At 45.7% G+C, this 19,996-nt stretch overlaps 1 protein-coding gene across 4 annotated transcripts in view; it reads right to left on the reverse strand.

Moving 5' to 3' along the window:
• The window catches only part of NINL (ninein like), a 172,109-nt gene that overhangs the window by 69,463 nt on the left and 82,650 nt on the right, over positions 1 to 19,996 (reverse strand). For all 4 annotated transcript variants that reach the window (XM_088477366.1, XM_088477369.1, XM_088477368.1 and 1 more), the window contains one exon: positions 4,701 to 4,837. In XM_088477366.1, coding sequence (XP_088333492.1) covers positions 4,701 to 4,837 — 137 coding nt within the window. The remainder of the gene's footprint in view (positions 1 to 4,700; positions 4,838 to 19,996) is intronic.

Below are 19,996 nucleotides of genomic sequence, written 5' to 3' on the forward strand. Positions count from 1 at the left end.
GGCAGCGATCTTAGGGCTTGATTCAGCATTGGGACTAGAGTAATGCTGGGTACACACTAAATGATAGGTTGTTCGATACAGCGGATCAGAGCAACCTATCGGGCACATCGTCTAGTGTGTACCCTCTATGTCACAGCATGGCACCCGTCGTCACTCAGTCAATGCCGGCATGTGTGTATGCACTTGCTGATGCCGGCTCACGTCGCTAAAGAAGTTGGGCACACAAGTCTGGACAAACCATGTTGCAACACGAAGGGGTGCAAATACATACTTTTTTTGCATGTGGGATAAATACTGGCTGCTTTTGCATGTAACCCACAAATGCTGGACAGCTTTATTTTTACACTGCAATTTAGATTTCAGTTTGACACACCCCTTCCAAATCTAAATCTCTCTGCACATTTTAAACCTGCCCCACCTGCCATGTAGCATGGTTTTGACCAAGATGCACAGTTACTTGCTCTTTCTTAAGCCAGGTACACACTAGACAATGTCTAGTGTACCGGACATCTTTAGCAGGGGTGCCGGCATCGGTAAGTGCACACACTTGCTGATGCTGGCAGCAACAAAGTGACGGCGGGGGCCATGCTGCATTCGGCAGCATGGCCCTCACCAACAATATCCTCCATCGGACCTGCATGTAGGGCCGACGGAGGATATCGCTGACAATGCGCAGGAGCGCGCATCATCAGCGACATAGTCGGTGCACACTGGACGATCTGCCCAATATGTCGCTTCCATCTGCTGCATCGGACGACATATTGTCTAGTGTGTACCCAGCATTAATCTATTCCCAACTCTGAATCAGGGCCTTAGGTTGGCAACCTATGGGTGCATATACCTTGTGCAATTAATACCATGTCATCATATCCTCACTAAGGACAGGATAAAAGGAACAGCAACCTGAGGGAGACCTTAAACCTACAATCAGGCTTGTTCTACGCTTCGCATAAAAGGTTTTCCAATTGATCGGAAGGAAACAGTAAGATTCTTCTTCCTTTTAAACAGAAAATTGTCAGGGATCAACCGAATCCCAGAACTGTAGTGCCAGGCAGCTCACAATTTGTGGGCTTGTCAATGTGTTGGACCAACAAGGAGAATGTGATAGGTGGAGATAGCACCTTTGCCCAGGGCCCCACATCCAAGGAAGCCCAACCTAACAGGTAGCATGATCTGTCTCCTCCATGGTACTGGCACCACTGCACTCACTCCTCCTGTGCAGGTCATAGTACCAATGAAGAGGAAAACAGTTGTGGCAACCTCTCAGGAGGGGCCTCCCTTGATGCGGGACCTCTATGGCCCAGTTTTTTGTGATTCGCATGAAAGAGGGGAAAAAAAAAAAAAGTAACCAGCCAAATAGGTCATCAGATTATACATAAAGGGATTGAAATCTTTTAAATATACATACCCTCCCACTCAATTGTATTAATATGTAATACTGGCTCATGTGCCCAGTTTCACCTGGGTAGCCATTAGCCGAGTGTCATACATGAGATAGGAGAGGGACTGGCACAGGCAGGCTCCGTCTCCTGTGATGGGGACAACGGTGTGAGGCACCATCTCCCCATTAACATTCAAAAACTCAATTGCCATGTTCGAAATCAAAATCGCAACTCAAGTGAAGTAAGGCCGGTTTTCAATATCCAAATACAAATCAAGTGAAGTCAAAGTATTAAGTCCTTAGCAGTGGCGGCTCTAGAGGTGGGGCTACAGCGCAGTCTAATATTCAAATAGGGGAGTCACACCAACTGTCACCCCAACTGCTGCAAACATCACTGGCAGTTGGTGTGGCTTCTGTATTTGAATATTAGAATGCGCTGCAGCCCCACCCCTTGTCCCAGACAATGATCTTACAGTCCCGCAGCACTAGCGCCATGTTGCTTTGTCACCCAATCATCATAGGAAACATTTTACCCCTTTTCAGCCCCTTAGGAGTCGAAAAAAATCCCTGCTTAGTGGGTGCTTAGGTCATGTCTCTAGGTCCAGGGGTTTGGACCGAACGTTGAGGAGTCCGTGAGACAGGACTTTTGTTTTTATATAGATTGATTTGTTGCATCATCCATGAACTGAGTCACATCCCAACATCACCATGGTGTCTCTTTTCAGAACTATATTTGGAGGTGTATTTATTTATGTATTTTAAAAGGAGCAAAGCTGGAATAATGTCTTCTACAACATGTGAAGCTTTTCAAGGTAAAAATAGAGACATTTACAAATGGTCACTACAGTTAATTTTGTACTATTTGTGAACATCATTTTCCATTATATGACAGACAAATGGAATAGAAGTGAAAAGGAGAGATATTGTTTGAAATGGGCTTATGGAAAATTGCACTCCAAGGACTGCACAAAATAGGAAGTACTAGCAATTAAAAAAGAATTACAGCACATGACTATTCCAAAGGAGGCACAGCAAGCCATGACAGCTAATTAATATTCATAGCCAGAAGGCTTGCCATTGCTCTTGTGCTGACTATCTTCTACAAAAGAGCTGGGACATCAGAGCATTGCAGTAAACAATATCCCAAATTCAGCTGGAGTCTTATTTTTTAATGTAAACTTCGACCATACTGTACCACCATTTTGCAAACTTGGTTGAAATTAACAAAAAAAAAAAAATCATATTAATACAAATCTTTTTTGATTTAAGTCTAAAGAACAATTAACTGAATTTATTAGGTACATACTAAATTGTTTCTAATTTACTTTTGGATTCATATACTTTGTTTTATATAGAGAGGTGCATTTGACACCAATCCTGCTGCACCAGTTTGATATGAGCCTCACGTTACTATAGAGCAGTGGTTCTCAAACTCGGTCCTCAGGACCCCACACAGTTCATGTTTTGCAGGTCACCCAGCAGGTGCACAGGTGTTTTCATTACTCACTGACATTTTAAAAGATCCACAGGTGGAGCTAATTATTTCACTTGCGATTCTGTGAGGAGACCTGGAAAACATGCACTGTTTGGGGTCCTGAGGACAGAGTATGAGAACCTGTGCTATAGAGCATTACTGGAGATTCTGCTCCCTCCATATACTCTAAAGCTAGCTACACACTATGCGATTTGTCAAACAGACAATCGGAAAGATTTTTCTGCAAATGAAAAGGTCCTGATATCTGTGCTACGCACTATACAATTTAAATAAGAACTCTGCAGATTTTTTAGCTAATGGAACGATAATTTGTATATGTCTACCCACAAGGATGATGAGGTAAAAATCATAGGAAATATGGTCCAGATTATCGTGATTGCGTACACACTGCACGATATCGGGACCTTTTATCCGATATCTTCTGGTAAGTCTGACTGATCAGATAATTGAAGGAGTGCTTTTGTGGCTCTTTTTTTTTTTTTTTTTTTCTGTTTTATCGTCGAAATGCAGAAACGTTCATTCCAGCACTTATGCAATAAATAAGGCCGATCACCCGTTTGTTGGCAAGTCAGTCCAATATTATCACACTGCTCCAGTCGCATGCAGTCTATTATTTAATTCATTTCCTCAAATAATGTCATTTGGGAATTTTCAGATCTGATTGGATACAGGCTGTTCTATACTGTGTTGGTAGGATGTCTATAGACACCCCTCCCTCAGAAGCTTCAATCGCCCTCCTCAAGTGCTGCCTCCACACCCCCCACTGCACTGCTGACCGTGGCAATTTGGACAGCAGAGTCTTCTGCCCACCAGACCGACTGTGGCATCCTATCCCAGCACCACACACAGCCAATTACGGACACAGAGCTGCAGCAACTTCACAGGTAAGGCGCCCCTAAGACAGCACAGCACTGAATGAGTGACATTAGGTCACTCATTCAGTGTTTGAGGCTCCCTATAAACTAGGGGCGGGCAATAAGCGGCTCCCCAGCTGTTGTAGAACCACACATCCAAGCATGCCCTGCTACAGTTTTGCTATTTGGCCACGATGAAACTGTTGTAATCCATGCTGGAATTTGTAGTTCAGCAGCAGCTGGAGGGTGGCATGGTACCCTAGCTGGCTGTACAGCTTTGCCTAAAAGGTAGCATAGGCTAGGTCTATCCTTGCCCACTTCAAGACTAAAGCTGGCCACACACTAGACCAACTTGCATCCAACCATCCAACTAGTTGATTGGTTGGAATGAAAATCTGGTAAGGAATGGGAGTAACTGACAATCAGCAATTTGCTCCCAAATGCCAGAAAACAGATGAAAATGGTCGTCAGACAAGTTTGATCTAAACCAGTGGTTCTCAAACTCGGTCCTCAGGACCCCACACAGTTCACGTTTTCCAGGTCATCCAGCAGGTGCACAGGTGTACTCATTACTCACTGACACATTTTAAACTATCCACAGGTGGACATAATTATTTAATTTGTAATTCTGTGAGGAGACCTGGAAAACATGCACCGTTTGGGGCCCTGAGAACAGAGTTTGAGAACCTGTGATCTAAACAATTTGTTCAAACAGTTTTTGTCCATTTTCCAGCGTTAAGGAGCAAATTGCTGATTTCTCATTTGCTTTCATACCTTACCAGATTTTCATTCCAACCAATCAACTAGTTGGATGGTTGGATGAAAGTTGGTCTAGTGTGTGGCCAGCTTTAGGATATCTTAGCGTTAAACTTTGAACACTATAAAGGTGATCAGATACTAGCCAAAAACAAAATCAAGTTGAGAAATACCTCTATGTCTGGGCCATAAAATATATAAAAGGGGAACTTACTACTGGTGATGCAGTTCATGCTTATAAGATGACAATGCTGCAAGGTGCATTCTGTTTTTTGTTGCAATTAACTCATTGTCTAAAGCAGTGGTGAGCTCCAGGAGATTCACTTGTTCTTCCACATTAAAATCCAGGCTCTAAAGAGAAGAAATACAAGATTTAATTACATGCTTTGGGCATATGTTAAAAAAAAGATACACTATAAAAATTAAATAACACACCAAAATGTGAAGTGGACAACAATTTATTAAACTGCACTCAAGAACAAGTAAAAATACATTTAAAGCATAGAACCTTTAAACTATATGTTGGATCTATACCCAGCATAAAAATTTCAGCGGTGAGGTCAATGGCTGGGGAGGCACACTTGTATAAAAAAAAATTTTTAGATCAAAACTCTGGAGTATGACAGGGAGTATGATATGGTAGGGGAGTATGACAGGGGAGGCTCTGCCTCCCCTGTCTACCATGACTGCATGTCCCTGAATAATTTATACAATGAAAATTGTTTGAAGACTACACAAGCATTCACAAAATCAAAGGGGTGGGGAGGGCACATGATTACTTTGTCTAACAAACATTTAGACACTTTGCTAATCCAGACACTATCCAACAGTATTTTATTTTTAATGCAAGACCCACATAAAAGGTGTTTAGGTCCTGACAAATAGGTACTCAATGAACAACCCGACTGTACTCTTAAGAGATGCTTTACATCGCACATAAAATGCCACCCACTGTACAGTATATGTACACATACTTACACACGTCAGTTTATGTAGGGGTATTAGGTGGCATATCCATTCCTTTATTTTATTTAAGAGGTGTTCTGCAGTCACTGTAATCTTTGCTCAACTGAAATTAAGAGACCACTAAACCTTAGATACAAGTTGGTTTATAGATTGTCAAATTACTGATGTTCATTTATTTTCCTTGAAATACTCCATGGCAACCATCCACAAATGGGCTAATGCCTTATCCAGCAGAGTAGGGATGGAAACATATCCAAGCACTACTTTAACCAGACCGGTGACGGGGTGTAACTTATCATTAACTGTATAAGTGCAAATATTAGAAGTGCAAATATTTGCAACAAAAATACATTATTGAATAACTTTTGAAAGATATTCCTTCAAAATGAAGCATCTGCAGTAGAGGTATGAAGAGATAAGCACCCTGCTGCTTCGCACAAATAGTCCGAAGCCTGGGCAATGCATGTCCACGAGGCTGCCACCGCTTTTGTAGAACGCACACATAGCACTTCTGGCAGCTCAACTCTTGCAAGCCTACAACAACCACCTTCATCCATCTTGCAAGAGTATCTTTGGATAGAGCATGTCCTTGACAAGGCTCTGTCTGCAGGAAGGAAAATAATTATCCAACTTTCTTAACGCTTTAATTCTGTAAGAAAGGTACAGACGTGTCCTTGCACATCTTTGCTGCAGTCGTGCCAACAGCCCTTCTCGGCACGCGCCAGGTCCCGTAGAGACTCTGCTGGAGCTGGCCATCTTTTTGCCCAAAAATGCATATAAGTCGCAATGCCATGTGACTAGGACGCACCAGGGGACTGTGCAGATTAACTTGATATGTGACACTTGTATATCGGTGTGAGACTGAGTATCTGAATCAGCATGTGAAGTGTTACAGTGCAGCAGCCACGGGTTTTTTCCACGCCAAGTTCCATTTACAGTCTCAGTCGCACACAGATATACAAGTGTCACATATCAAATTATTCAGCACAGTCTCCTAGTGCGTCCTAGTCGCATCGCATGTCACGTTTCGTGGCATACTGAGGATAGATGTAGGAGAACACATCTGTACAAAGAAGTTGCCATGACAAGATAAAACAAGAGATATGGTAAGAACTTACCTTTGTTATCTCTGTTTCTACGAAGTCCATAGGGTCCACAAGGTTGACCTTGGGGTATAGCTGGATCTGGATCCACGGGCACCACGCAGTTAAAGCTTTGCTGCTCCCAGGATGCACTTGGGTCAGTCCTCCTCTATACCCCGCCCCCGGCCACAGGCACCTCAGTTGGTAAGCAGCTAAGGCCGGAGGAGGAGACTAAACAGAGAGAAGGAAGACTGGAACACACAAGAAACCATTCTCACAGAAATGGGAGACGGAAAACCGGTGACCAGCCACACAGCCCATTTGAAGCCAGGTGTGTCAGGGCGGGCGCCCTGTGGACCCTATGGACTTCGTAGAAACAGAGATAACAAAGGTAAGTTCTTACCATATCTCTTGTTTTCTACTTCAGGGTCCATAGGGGGACAACAGGGTTGACCTTGGGGATGTCCCAAAGCAGTTCAACTAAGGGCGGGGACGCTCCTGTGCTGAAAGGAGTACCCGGCGCCCAAAGGATGCATCCTGAGAGGCGAAGGTGTCAAACGCATAGAACCTCAATTGAATGGAAGACCAAGTGGCCGCCTTACACAGCTGAACAGCGGAGGCGCCACGTCTAGCAGCCCAAGAGGGACCCACAGAACGAGTGGAATGAGCCTGAACAGAGGCTGGCACAGGTAAACCCTCCTGTGCATAAGCCTCACAAATAACGGAACGAAGCCAACGGGCTAACGTTTGCTTGTTGGCCGGCCAACCCCTCTTGTGAAGAGGACAAACAAAGAATCCGACTTCCTAACCGAAGCAGTCCGATCCACATAGATTCTAAGTGCCCGGACTACATCTAAGGAAGCCTCACCAGCTGAAAGATCAGGTGACTGAAAAGCTGGCACAACAAGTTCCTGATTAATGTGGAACTTTGAGACCACTTTGGGCAAAAACTCATGACGAGTGCGGAGTACCGCTCTGTCCTGATGAAAAATCAGAAAAGGGGGGCGACAGGAAAGCTCCCCCAACTCTGACACCCTCCTGACAGAAGCAATTGCTAGGAGAAAAAACGGTCTTGAACGTCAGCCACTTGAGGTCCACCACCTCAAGAGACTCAAAAGGAGGACCCTGCAAGACCCGTAGCACCACCGCCAAGTCCCAAGGAGCCACAGGTGGCACGAAGGGAGGCTGGATCCGGAGAACACCCTGGAAAAAGGTGTGAACATCCGGTAGTGTAGCAATCCGTCGCTGAAACCACACGGACAAAGCAGACACATGAACCTTCAGAGAGGCCAGGCATAAGCCGAGGTCCAAACCTGATTCAAGGAACTCCAAGATTCTGGAAACCCGGAACACCTGAGGATCATAGTTTCTGGATTCACACCACTGAAAGTGCGCCACACCCTGTGGTAAATCCGTGCGGAGACAGGCTTGCATGCCCTAAGCATGGTACCAATGACCGAACCGGAGAAACCCCTAGACCTCAAGACGGCTGTCTCAAGAGCCACGCCGTCAAAGACAGCCGACCCAGATCCGGGTAAAGGCAGGGCCCTTGAGACAACAGGTCCCGACGCTGAGGAAGAAGGTACGGAGCGTCGATGGAGAGACACCTCAGATCGGAGTACCAAGGACGTCTGGGCCACGCCGGAACTACCAGCACGAGCGTGCCGCCGTCCTGCTTGAATTTCCGCAGAACCCGAGGAAGTAAGGATATCGGAGGAAACAGATACTCCAGGTGAAACGTCCATTTCACCGACAGCGCGTCTACCAGACTGGCGCCTGCGTCTCTTGTCCTTGACCCGTAAACGGGCAACTTGTGATTGTGACGGGAGGCCATCAAGTCCAGCTCCGGCAGCCCCCACCTGTCCACGAGTAGCTGAAACACCTCTGGGTGAAGCGTCCATTCCCCGGGATGCACGTCGTGACGGCTGAGGAAGTCCGCCTCCCAATTGAGGACTCCGGGAATGAAGACTGCCGAGATCGCTGGAATGTGACACTCCGCCCAAGCAAGGATGCGAGACACCTCCAACATCTCTGCCGACCTTGGTGGTTGATATACGCCACCGTGGTGGCGTTGTCGGACTGCACTTGAACCGCACTTCCGTGAAGAGCGGGACCGGACGACTGCAGGGCCCGATAAACTGCCCGCAGTTCCAGAATGTTGATGGGAAGAAGAGCTTCTTCCGCGGACCAACGACCCTGAAGTGACAACGAGCCGGTCACTGCCTCCCAACCCCGGAGACTGGCATCTGTCGTAAACAGAACCCAGTCCGGCATCCAAAAGAGGCGACCCTGGACGAGATGAGCTGACTGAAGCCACCACGCCAGAGACCGGCGCACTTCCGGGGACAAAACCAGCATCTGGGATCGGATCCGGTGAGGTAACCCGTTCCACTCCGATAGAATCTGCCCCTGCAGGGGCCTGGAATGGAACTGGGCAAATTCCACCATGTCGAATGCCGACACCATGGACCCCAGGACTCTCATTGCTGAATGGACCGACACTTTGCCACTGCTCAGGCAACTGTGTATCCTCAGTCGTAGGGAGGACACAGTTTCCGGAGTCAAGAAAATCCTTTGTTGACCAGAATCCAGAAGTGCTCCCAGATGGACCATCCGTTGTGATGGGATCAGAGAGGACTTCTTCCAATTTATCAACCACCCGTGTGCTTGAAAACAAGCAATGGTCAGGTGGAGATGTCGAAGAAGTACCTCTGGGGAGCTTGCCAGCAGAAGATGATCGTCCAGGTACGGCAACAGCCGTATACCCTGACCACGAAGGTGGGCAGCCATAACTGCCATCACCTTGGTGAACACCCACGTAGCCGTGGCTATGGGCACATGGAGATAGGTGTCCTGGATATCGAGGGAGACCATGTAATCCCTGGGTTCCATCACCAGAATGATGGAACGTAACGTTTCCATCCTGAACCTGGGAACTCTGAAGTATTTGTTCAGAGACTTCAAATTCAGGATAGGGCGATGAGAACCATTGGGTTTCTGCACCAAAAACAGAGTAGAATAGTACCCCGTCCCGCGCTGAGGCTGCGGAACGGGAACAATGACCCCTGCTTGTAGCAAGGATTCTATAGCTACCTGAATCTGGACAGCTTTGGTCTTGTCCAGAGAAGGACTCATACAGAAAAACTGGCGGGGCGGCCTGAACCGAAGACAGGTCGTACCCCTGAGAGACTACTTCTCGAACCCAGGCATCCGTGGTGGTATTGTGCCAACACTGGGCGAATAGGAGAAGTCGGCCTCCCACTCTGGGGTCCCCCAGAGAGAGGCCCGTCCCATCAGGCAGCAGGTTTATCCTCCTGCTTGGAAGAAGGGCGCCGAGCACTCCATGCCTGCTTCTTGGGCTTGGGTGCAGCCTTGGTCGCCGATTGTCTCGGGAAGACTGACCCTTGGCCTTACCTGAACCCGAAAGGACCGAAAGGCGGAGCTCCGAACCTTAGCCAGCACTGAACCCGAAGGAACCAAGGCCGACTTGGATTTAGCCAAGGTATCCACTATTTTGTCCAAGTCCGGACCAAATAGCAACTCACCATTAAAAGGCAATGCCTCCAGACTCCTTTTAGAGTCCGCATCTGCTCGCCAAGACCTCAGCCACAAGGACCGACGAGCAGACACAGCTGCAGCCGACACCCTAGAGGTCAGCAGACTAGCATCCAACAAAGCTTCCCCTACATAGGAAGCGGCATCCCTCATTTGACCAATTAACGCTCTCTGGATCTCCGGAGCATCCTCTGGAAAAGTATCGTCCAAAGCGTTAGCCCAGCTCTCAATGGCCTTAGCCACCCATGAAATGGCCATGGACGGGCGCGCCACCGCCCCTGAAAGGGAGTAAATGGATTTCAAACATATCTCGACCTTCCTGTTTGTGGGATCCTTCAAAGAGGAAATAGACGGTAATGGGAGCGTAGCGCTCTTAATCAAGCGAGTGACGTGGGAATCCACAGCCGGTGGAGTTTCCCACTTCCTGCAATGCGCTTCAGGAAAAGGATAATTCGATGCCAACCTCTTTAGTGGTTGGAATCTCTTACTGGGCAACTGCCAGGCCCCCGTCATATGATCCGTCAACTGGTCAGACAAGGGAAAGACACTCGACGTAACCTTAGCTTTTTTAAAGTTAGGGTACTTAGATTTAGGGGCCAGTGCATCATCCTCTATATGAAGGATAGCGCGCACCGCCCTAACCAATGCCGGCACATTAATGGAAGATTTAGTCTCCATCTCCTGGGCCGCGGCGTCAGAGTCAGTGTCTTCATGAACTTCTCCATCATCCGAAGACACATCCGAGTCCGACAGCTGCACTGTTAGAGAACTCACAACCTGACGCTTGGGCGCCTTAGGGGGCAAATCACTCTGCAACACAAAAACAGAGGATGAGGCCGCCAGACTCTGCACAGAGCTGGAGAGTACATCCACCCAAGGTGGAGGCGCAGCATGAGGATAACCCTGAAAAGGCACCATCGACTGCTGAGTCACAGGGGGGGGGGACATACACAGGCACCCCCGCATAAGGACCCACGGTTTGAGACCCGGGGGGAGACTGCAATAAATGCGGAATACCCGGGGAATGGGGGATGTTAGGCTGGGGCAACGCCCTAACAGGCACCGCAGCCGGCACCGCTAAACGGTCCACAATAGATGCCAACACCTGGGAAAACATCGCCCAAGGAGGATCCTGTGAAATAGGGGGCACAGAGGGGCCAGGCACCATCTGGCACCGCCCGCACAGACCATCCTGAGATAGATCCCTCCTATCAACTCCAGCAGCACAGCGTCTGCAGGAAAACAGCACAGGAGCTCCGGAGTGCTCAGTCTCCTCATCAGACATGATACAGAAATGCTCAATGAAAACGTATCACCAGAGGGAATATGGTGAAAACACCTCCGCACTCACAGCATGCAACACAAACAGCCCACAATATGGAAGTGTGCAGCACACAACTGTATGTGACCGACCTCGCAAATACTTGATTTATACAAGCGAGGTCCACAGAAAAAAGCCCTTCCCCCACACACCTGTCGGGCCGTATGGAAAAGGAAAGGGATAGGTACAAGCTGACAGTAAGTTAGAAATAAGTCACAGACAGCAGCACTAGCAAAAGTCACATACAATGCAGTAAGGATTTGACTCACCGCACCTTCCGCTACAATCAACCTCCCAGATTCAGTGTCTGGGAGGGCTATAGCGCTGCGTACACTGTCCCTTTGCAGAGGAGAGGTACCCAGGGGGACCGGTCCATGCACCGCCTGGGAGTCTGCGTTACAGCCTTGAAGATGGCCGCCGGAGAGCTCTGAGGAGGAGTGGCCGCATGAAGAACAGCTCAGCGACGCCAGCACACGTGAGAGAAGGCGCGCTGAGCTGAGGGGAGGAGCCGCTAAACCAGGGAAGGCTGCCTCCCCTGGCTAGTGATTAACCCCAGGGACGCTGGTTCCCCTCCAGCCATTATTCCCTGGTGGTCCAGCGGACGCGCGGGGTATGCCTGCAGAGGGGGGAGCCCGCCGCCGCTACTAGCGCCGCCGGTCTGTCCCCAGAGACCGGCGGCTAGAGACTGCATTTCCCCCACGTGCAGCGCTGACAGCGCTACACACGGCTTACCTGAATCCCCGTGAGCCCGGCAGCAGTCAGTGGGAGGTCCCGGAGCCACGCTAGTACTGACTCCGGGGTCCCGCTGCGATCCCCAGATCAGTACTGGCGTCGCAGCGCCAGCGGGGTTGTTGGAGCGGCAGCGTGGACGTCCAGCTGGACAGTCTGATGCTAGCGCTCTGAAGAGTAAAAAATAAAATAAAATCTTCTATCTTCAAAAATAAAGCTTAGGGGCTGCTAAAAACAGCCCCACTGCAACAGGGTGACCCGACTCCGGCCGGGCACCAACTAAAACTGAGGTGCCTGTGGCCGGGGGCGGGGTATAGAGGAGGACGGACCCAAGTGCATCCTGGGAGCAGCAAAGCTTTAACTGCGTGGTGCCCGTGGATCCAGATCCAGCTATACCCCAAGGTCAACCCTGTGGACCCCCTATGGACCCTGCGGTAGAAATGGTATTATTATTATCCTTTATGTATATGGCGCCACAAGGGTTCCACAGCGCCTTACAAAGTACACAAGCAAATGCTCAGACAAGAAAACGGTCATTAACTGTACAAAACCAAACTCAAAGCAAAAAAGAATACCTGCACCAAACTTAGTAATATGATTAACATTTATTATTTTTGATATAGTATACCAACATAACTGAAATTAAGGTAGAGAAATACCAGGTTGTATAAATTTTAATTGTTGGTGGTGCTCCCCAGGGCTTAGCTTTATAGATTGTATGGGTAGGTTTTGGCAAGCGAGCAAAACAAAAAAGAAAAAAACCTCTTTTTGCTGGCACTCTTATTCATTTTACATTTAAAATAGTTATATTTAATAGATATGCATTAAAAATTGTACTTAAACATATAAAAGACACACATAGCAAAAACACACAGAAAAAATTGTCCTTACAAAAGGGACAATAGGGTACAATTGCTTCTTATCAAGTGATAATGGGAAGATATCCCAGAGAAGCGATCCTTAATGGTTGGGCGAAAATATTTATTGACCACGCTGCTCAGATGCAGGTGTTGATGTAATATTAATAGGCACAAATAGTTAAATTATTGTGTATAATATATAACATAGTATTCACAGGTAACCAAAAGAAAAGAGATGCATACCCAGACACTAAGAAAAACACAGATGACCTTAGTCTGAAAATGCAGTCACATTTTCATATGCTTTTCCACAGATATATAAAAATTGCAGGTTCAAAAGACAATATAGACCTGCCTGTATGTATATATCAAAATACTGTAGCTAGAATATCAGAGACAGACCCAAGGCATCTGACATGTAGTTGCCAGATATGTTCTTTAAACATATATAGTTGTAATACCAGATTTTCTGGTTTCAGCAATTTCAATGGTCAGTGCTTAAACTGCAAAAATCTGAGATACAAACTTGTTACCATCAGAAAACCTGGTACTGACAAAAACTGCAGACTTATTAAACCTGAGATACAGTGTGCTATCATGGACAAATGTATAGATGACCATCAAGTATGTAGCTAATGTGTTTGGAATTTGCATTTAAAGGTATTGCGACGATTGGAATTTTATGCTGTTAATCAGGCATGTACAGCCTGCGATTGGTTGCACATGAGAAAATAGCCTAGGACCTAGGCCAGTGTTGGCTAACCTTGACACTCCAGCTGTTGTGGAACTATATATCCCAGCATGCCCTGCCACAGTTTTAGCATGCCCTAATAGCAAAACTGTAGCAGTGCATGCTGGGTTATGTAGTTCCATAACAGCTGGAGTGTCAAGGTTAGCCAACACTGACCTAGGCAGTGCACAGGAGGCTGTATGTGATAATATCAAGACCAGAAAAAAACCTGGCACTGCTTAAACTGCAAAAATCTGAGACACAAGCTTGTTACCAAAGATTGATAATTTCAGGAGTGTTGTCAGTGTGTACAAAGTTTGCATTTGAAGTGTTGCTAATGTGTACAAAATTTCCATCTAAAAAAGGTACAGCGATTATTTACCTAGACCAGAAAACCTGGTACTGCCAAAAACTGCAGACTTCTCAAACCTGAGATACAGTGTGCTATCATAGACAAAATTTGCATCTGAAGTGTTAATATGTACAAAATTTGCATTTAAAGGCACAACGATTACTTATCTAGACCAGAAAACCTGGTACTGCCAAAAACTGCAGACTTATTAAACAGATACAGTGTGCTATCATAGACAAATGTTTAGATGGCCATCAAGAATGTTGCTAATGTGTTTGGAATCTGCATTTAAAAAGGTATTGCGAATTTGCGACCATTGAAATTGCTGAAACCAGAAAATCTGGTATTACAACTATATGTGTTTAAAGCACATATCTGGCAACTACATGTCAGATGCCTTGGGTCGGTCTCTGATATTCTAGCTACAGTATTTTGATATATACATACAGGCAGGTCTATATTGTCTTTTGAACCTGCAATTTTTATCTGTGGAAAAGCATATGAAAATGTGACTGCATTTTCAGACTAAATCTGTGTTTTTCTTAGGTGTCTGGGTATGCATCTTTTTTCTTTTGGTTACATGTGAATACTATGTTATATATTATACACAATAATTTAACTATTCGTGCCTATTAATATTACATCAACACCTGCATCTGCGCAGCGTGGTTAATAAATATTTTCGCCCAACCATTAAGGATCGCTTCTCTGGGATATCTTCCCATTATCACTTGATAAGAAGCAATTGTACCCTATTGTCCCTTTATAAGGACAATTTTTTCTGTTGTTTTTCTGTTTTTGCTGTGTGTGTCTTTTATATATGTTTAAATACAATATTTAATGCATATCTATTAAATATAACTATTTTAAATTTAAACAGAATAAGAGTGCCCCCAAAAAGAGTTTTTTTCTTTTTTGTTTTGGTCGCTTGCCAAAACCTACCCATACAGTACAAAACCATGCAAGACAGACAGGGTGTATAGACTGCAGTAGCGATTGGAACACTACAAAAAGCAGTAAGGCGTCAGCAACCAAGTGTTAGGTGCAGTTGTGGGGAGTTAGGAGTAAATGATAGTATAAGTAAGGGAAGTAGAAGCACATGAGGGAAGAGGGCCCTGCTCGTGAGAGCTTACATTCTAAAAGGGGAGGGGCAGACAGACAGGGGTGACACAGATGGGGTAGTCAGTGAGGAAGGATCATGTAGTAGTGGGTTAGGATGAGAGCTTGAAGGCTTTGATGAAGAAGTGGGTCTGGACTCTTGAGAGCATGTTTGAAGGTTTATAGAGAGCTATAGAGTCTGATAGAGAGAGGGTGAGCATTTCAGAGGTAGGGAGCAGAATGGACAAAAGACAGGAGGGAGGAAGCAATCAGTTGGCAGGTGCGACAGTGTGTGCATATGCAGCTGTGGATAGTGGGTAGGCAGGTGTATGAAGGGAGATGAGGTTAGAGATGTAAATGGAAGAGGACTGGGTGAAGGATTTGCAAGTGTGTGAGAAGCGTGAATTGGGTTCTCAAGGGGAAGAGGAGCCAGTGGAGGGCTTGTAAGGAACGGGAGCAAATGTAGAACATTTTGAAAAGATGATGAGCCAAACAGCAGCATTGAGGACTGATTGGAGTGGAGAGGGGTGGAAGTAAGGGAGGCCAGATAGGAGGAGGTTACAGTAGTCCAATATGGAGATTACCAGTGAGTGGATGCAGGTCTTAGTAGCTTCCAGAGTGAGAAAGGGTCTGATCCTGGAAATATTTTTGAGATGGAGACGGCAAGACTCCGAGAGGTACTGAATGTGTGGTTTGAATGAGAGGGACGAGTCAAGGATAATTCCAAGATAGCGTACAAGGGGGCTAGAGGAGATGGTTGTGCTGTCAATAGATATAGAAATTGTGGGAAGTGAGATTATGTGGGAGAGTGGGAAGATGATCAGCTCAGTCTTAAGCTGGCCACACATCTAAAGATTATCTGTCCAACCAGCCAACTAGTTGATTGGTTGGAATGAAAATCTGGTAAGGTATGAAAGCAAATGACAATCAGCAATTTGCTCCCAAATGCTGGAAAATGGACAAAAACTGTTGTTTGAACAAATTGTTTAGATCAAACATTTAACAAACTTGTCTGAACAACCATTTTCATCTGTTTTCTGGCATTTAGGAGCAAATTGCTGATCATCCTTTACTCCCATTCCTTACCAGATTTTCATTCCAACCAATCAACTAGTTGGATGATTGGATGAAAGTTGGTCTAGTGTGTGGCCAGCTTTAGACATAATGGTTTTTCATAATTAGTTGGTTGCAGACAGACAATGAGAAGGAAGTACAGTATAAGTTACTGATTGATATGAAAAATGTAAACTAATTTTGTAATAAACGTTGAATAAAGTCCGAAACACCATGTTGCCCTTCTATATATTCAAAAAAATGCTCCATTGAGAATGCAGTTCTCCCACTAGATGGGTAGATGTGATAGTAGTGTGACTCAATTGAGAAAAAGTCTGCAAAGACTGGAAGGGATGAGATGTTAAGGATTAGGATCCCAAGATTCCACAAAAGGTTTGATGCAAGGACTAAGGGGTCTATTTAGTAAGCAGTGTTAGGAGACAGAGTGAAAAGTGATAAGGTACCAGCCAATCAGCTCCCAACTGTCATTTTTCAAACACAGCCTGTGAGATGACAGTTGGAAGCTGATTGGCTGGCACCTTATTATTTTTCACTCTGTCCCCTAACACTGCTTAGTAAATAGACCCCCTAGTCTCAGAATAAAGACCTGGTATCAGAATAGGTTTATTTTGAGGTCAATCTGGTGTTCAGAAAACCACTAAGCCGCAATCCACCCTGCGGCGCAGGACACCTGGCGCGAGCGAGTTGCTGCACTGTAGCACTTCGTATAAAGATTCAGACTCTGTCACACACAGATATACAAGAGTTGCATATTAAATTAATCAGTGCAGCGTTGTGAAGCATTTGGTGCATCCCGGTGAAACAGATGCTTGGACCAAGTCAAGTTGCATAGGAGCATTCCCCAATCCACTGCAATCTACAGCGGCATGGCCAGAATTGTGCATCAGCACAGTCAGTCTCATCTGAGAAATTAGGAAGATATTGAGCTACAAGAAGAATGTGGAGATAAGCATCTGGTAGATCTATTCAAGTAAGGAAACCCTGCTCTTTCTATTGCATGGAGTCAACTGTACTGACTCCACACAGAAATGTCTTCCATAAATTAAATTAATGAGCTGCCCCAGATTGAGTGCTGTTTGGAAGCCTCTGTACTTCTTCTACCAGGAAAATCTTGGAATGAATGAATGTGTCACAGGAATAGTGGAAATTAATGCCTCATCCAAGAGAGCCAATAGTGCCTCTAGTTCCACTTGAGAGGACACAACTCAGGATTTATCTAAAATATTCCCTCTTGGTATTGACAGAACTATGTCTTGTACCTTTGATTGCTCAGGTCTCAAACCAACTGCTTGTGCCCAGTCTTTCACCAAACCAAGGAATTCACAGCAATGTATGCAAGTGCGGTTACATGATTCTGTGATTGAGGGTCTGCCACCTATAGGGCTCTCCTGGCAACTACCACTAGATACATACTTCTGGAGGATAACAATTCCATTCAGAGCCACATCTCACACAAAAAAAAAAATTACATTACATTTCAAATGTATTATTAAATATGGACTTCCGATACGATCATGATGTTTATTTTAAACCAGCTTTTAAATTTTTCCTTCCATAGCTTCCATTAGCAGACCTCCATCTGTTAATGGAACACTGGTCTCTGTAGAAAGGCTGGCCAATGCTGCATTTTAGCCTATGAGCAAAATACAGTGGTTTCTCCCCCGGAAAGGGATAAATACACTAAAGCCTTTTAAGATTAAGCTGTCATTTGTCCATGTGCTCCATCCCATTCTTTTTCTTGTGATATGTAATAGGCTCGTGTGCTAGAAACACTGCACCTTTTCTCTACTGATCCCTAAAGAGTGGATCTCTGAGGGAAGCCAGGGTTGAGGGATCATTTATCCTTTGGTTTTTCTTATCGCTAAATTAAATTAGCATCGTTATCTTACCACACAAGGAAAAGGAATGTAGCCTCTGAATTTTACGCCTGGAGCTATTCAATTACAAGCACTTTCCTTCGTGCTGTTAACAGGCGTTAACCCACAGTTTGCAGGATAAGTATCCGGAGCTATGGGTTAACACGGTCACGGCAGTCGCAATAAGGGCAGAAAGCCCTACTTAAGAGAAATCCGCATTAAGGGCAGCATTATCGTGGACTGCAATCGAATAGCCCCGGGTACTGCTTCAAGGCAAATTGAAGCTGCGCTCCTAATTGAAGCTAGACCTTAATAGGTTTATAAAAACCAAAACAACCAAGATCTTACTTCTTTCCAATTTCTTAATAAAAAAAAATGAGGTTCCATAAGAGGGGTTGGGTACAAATGGATGACAATAAAAAGGTTGACACTAATGTGTTCAACACCAAAAGGTCAACATGGAAAAAGGTTGACATGACAAAAGTTAGACAGTACAGCCATGGCCAAAAGTTTTGAGAATGGCACAAGTATTGGTTTTCACAAAGTTTGCTGCTTTGGATGCTATACTGTTGGCATGACACAGGACTGATAGTAGCGTTCACCTTTCCTTTTCCGGACAAGCATTTTTCCAGATGCCCCAAACAATCTGAAAGGGGATTCATCAGAGAAAATAACTTTACCCCAGTCCTCAGCAGTCCAATCCCTGTACCTTTTGCAGAATATCAGTCTGTCCCTGATGTTTTTCCTGAAGAGGTGGCTTCTTTGCTGCAATCTCACCTGTGTTAACGAGAGAATCACTGACATGATGTCATCTGGCCCTTTTGTAGCAGAGCTGAAATGCAGTGGAAATGTTGTTTTTGGATTAAGGTCCTGATTCAGACCCGGTCGCAAGAGCTGTGCGCTCGCAACCGGGTCGATGGTGGGCCAGTGCGCATGCGCACGTCGGAGCCGGCTCCGTCGTGAGCATGAGCGAGACCCGGATAGTGTGGGCACTCCGTCGCTCCGGGTCTCGCAACAAATGGGGCGAGCTGTTGATGTTGAGTGACAGCTCGCCCCCTTTGGTGGGCGGGCCAGGGGAGTGGCTGCCCAGACGGAGGCGTTCCCATGTGAACGCCTCCGTTTGACGTCAATGGGAGAGATTTCGGCTCTGTTAGAGCCGAAATCTCTCTGGGGCTTGCGGCAACGAGACCCTACCACAAGGGTCTCGTCGCAAGCCTGATGGTCGCGATGGTCTTGACCATCGCGACCATCTTCCTGGCCACTCACTATAGCTGTGGGTGGTCACTCACAGCTATGCGAGCGGCCAGGAGGCCGTTCTAAAAAAAAAATAAAAAAATAGCCCGGCCCTGATTCAGAGCGAGCGCTCTGTCAGAGCGTCCGGCTCTGAATCAGGCTCACAGTTCATTGTCATGCAAAGAGGGACTTTTGCAATTAATTGCAATTCATCTGATCACTCTTCATGACATTCTAGAGTATATGTAAATTGCCATCATAAAAACTGAAGCAGCAGACTATGTGAAAACCAATACTTGTGGCCATGGCTGTACAGCAGGTTGACCGGTACAAAAGGTCAACATGGAAATGGTCAACATTTTTCTTTGTTTTTCTAACCCTAATCCTCCCCTTGGTGTATAACCCTAACCGTCCCTCCTATTGCCTAACTCTCCGGTAAGTGCCTAACCGTCCCTCCTATTGCCTAACTCTCCAGTAAGTGCCTAACCCTAAAGCTGCATACACACAACGATTTTTTTAATGAACGATTTGAGTAACGATTTTTTCCCTTGAAAAAATTTACTAAAATCATTTACTAAAGTTGTTCATTTACTAAATGTCATGAACGATTTTTATGAACTACAAATGATTTTTGCATATTCCCTTAATGAAAAT

This window comes from Taudactylus pleione, unplaced genomic scaffold (assembly GCF_031769625.1).
Source record: "Taudactylus pleione unplaced genomic scaffold, aTauple2 ptg000201l, whole genome shotgun sequence".
NCBI classification, from domain to species: domain Eukaryota; kingdom Metazoa; phylum Chordata; class Amphibia; order Anura; family Myobatrachidae; genus Taudactylus; species Taudactylus pleione.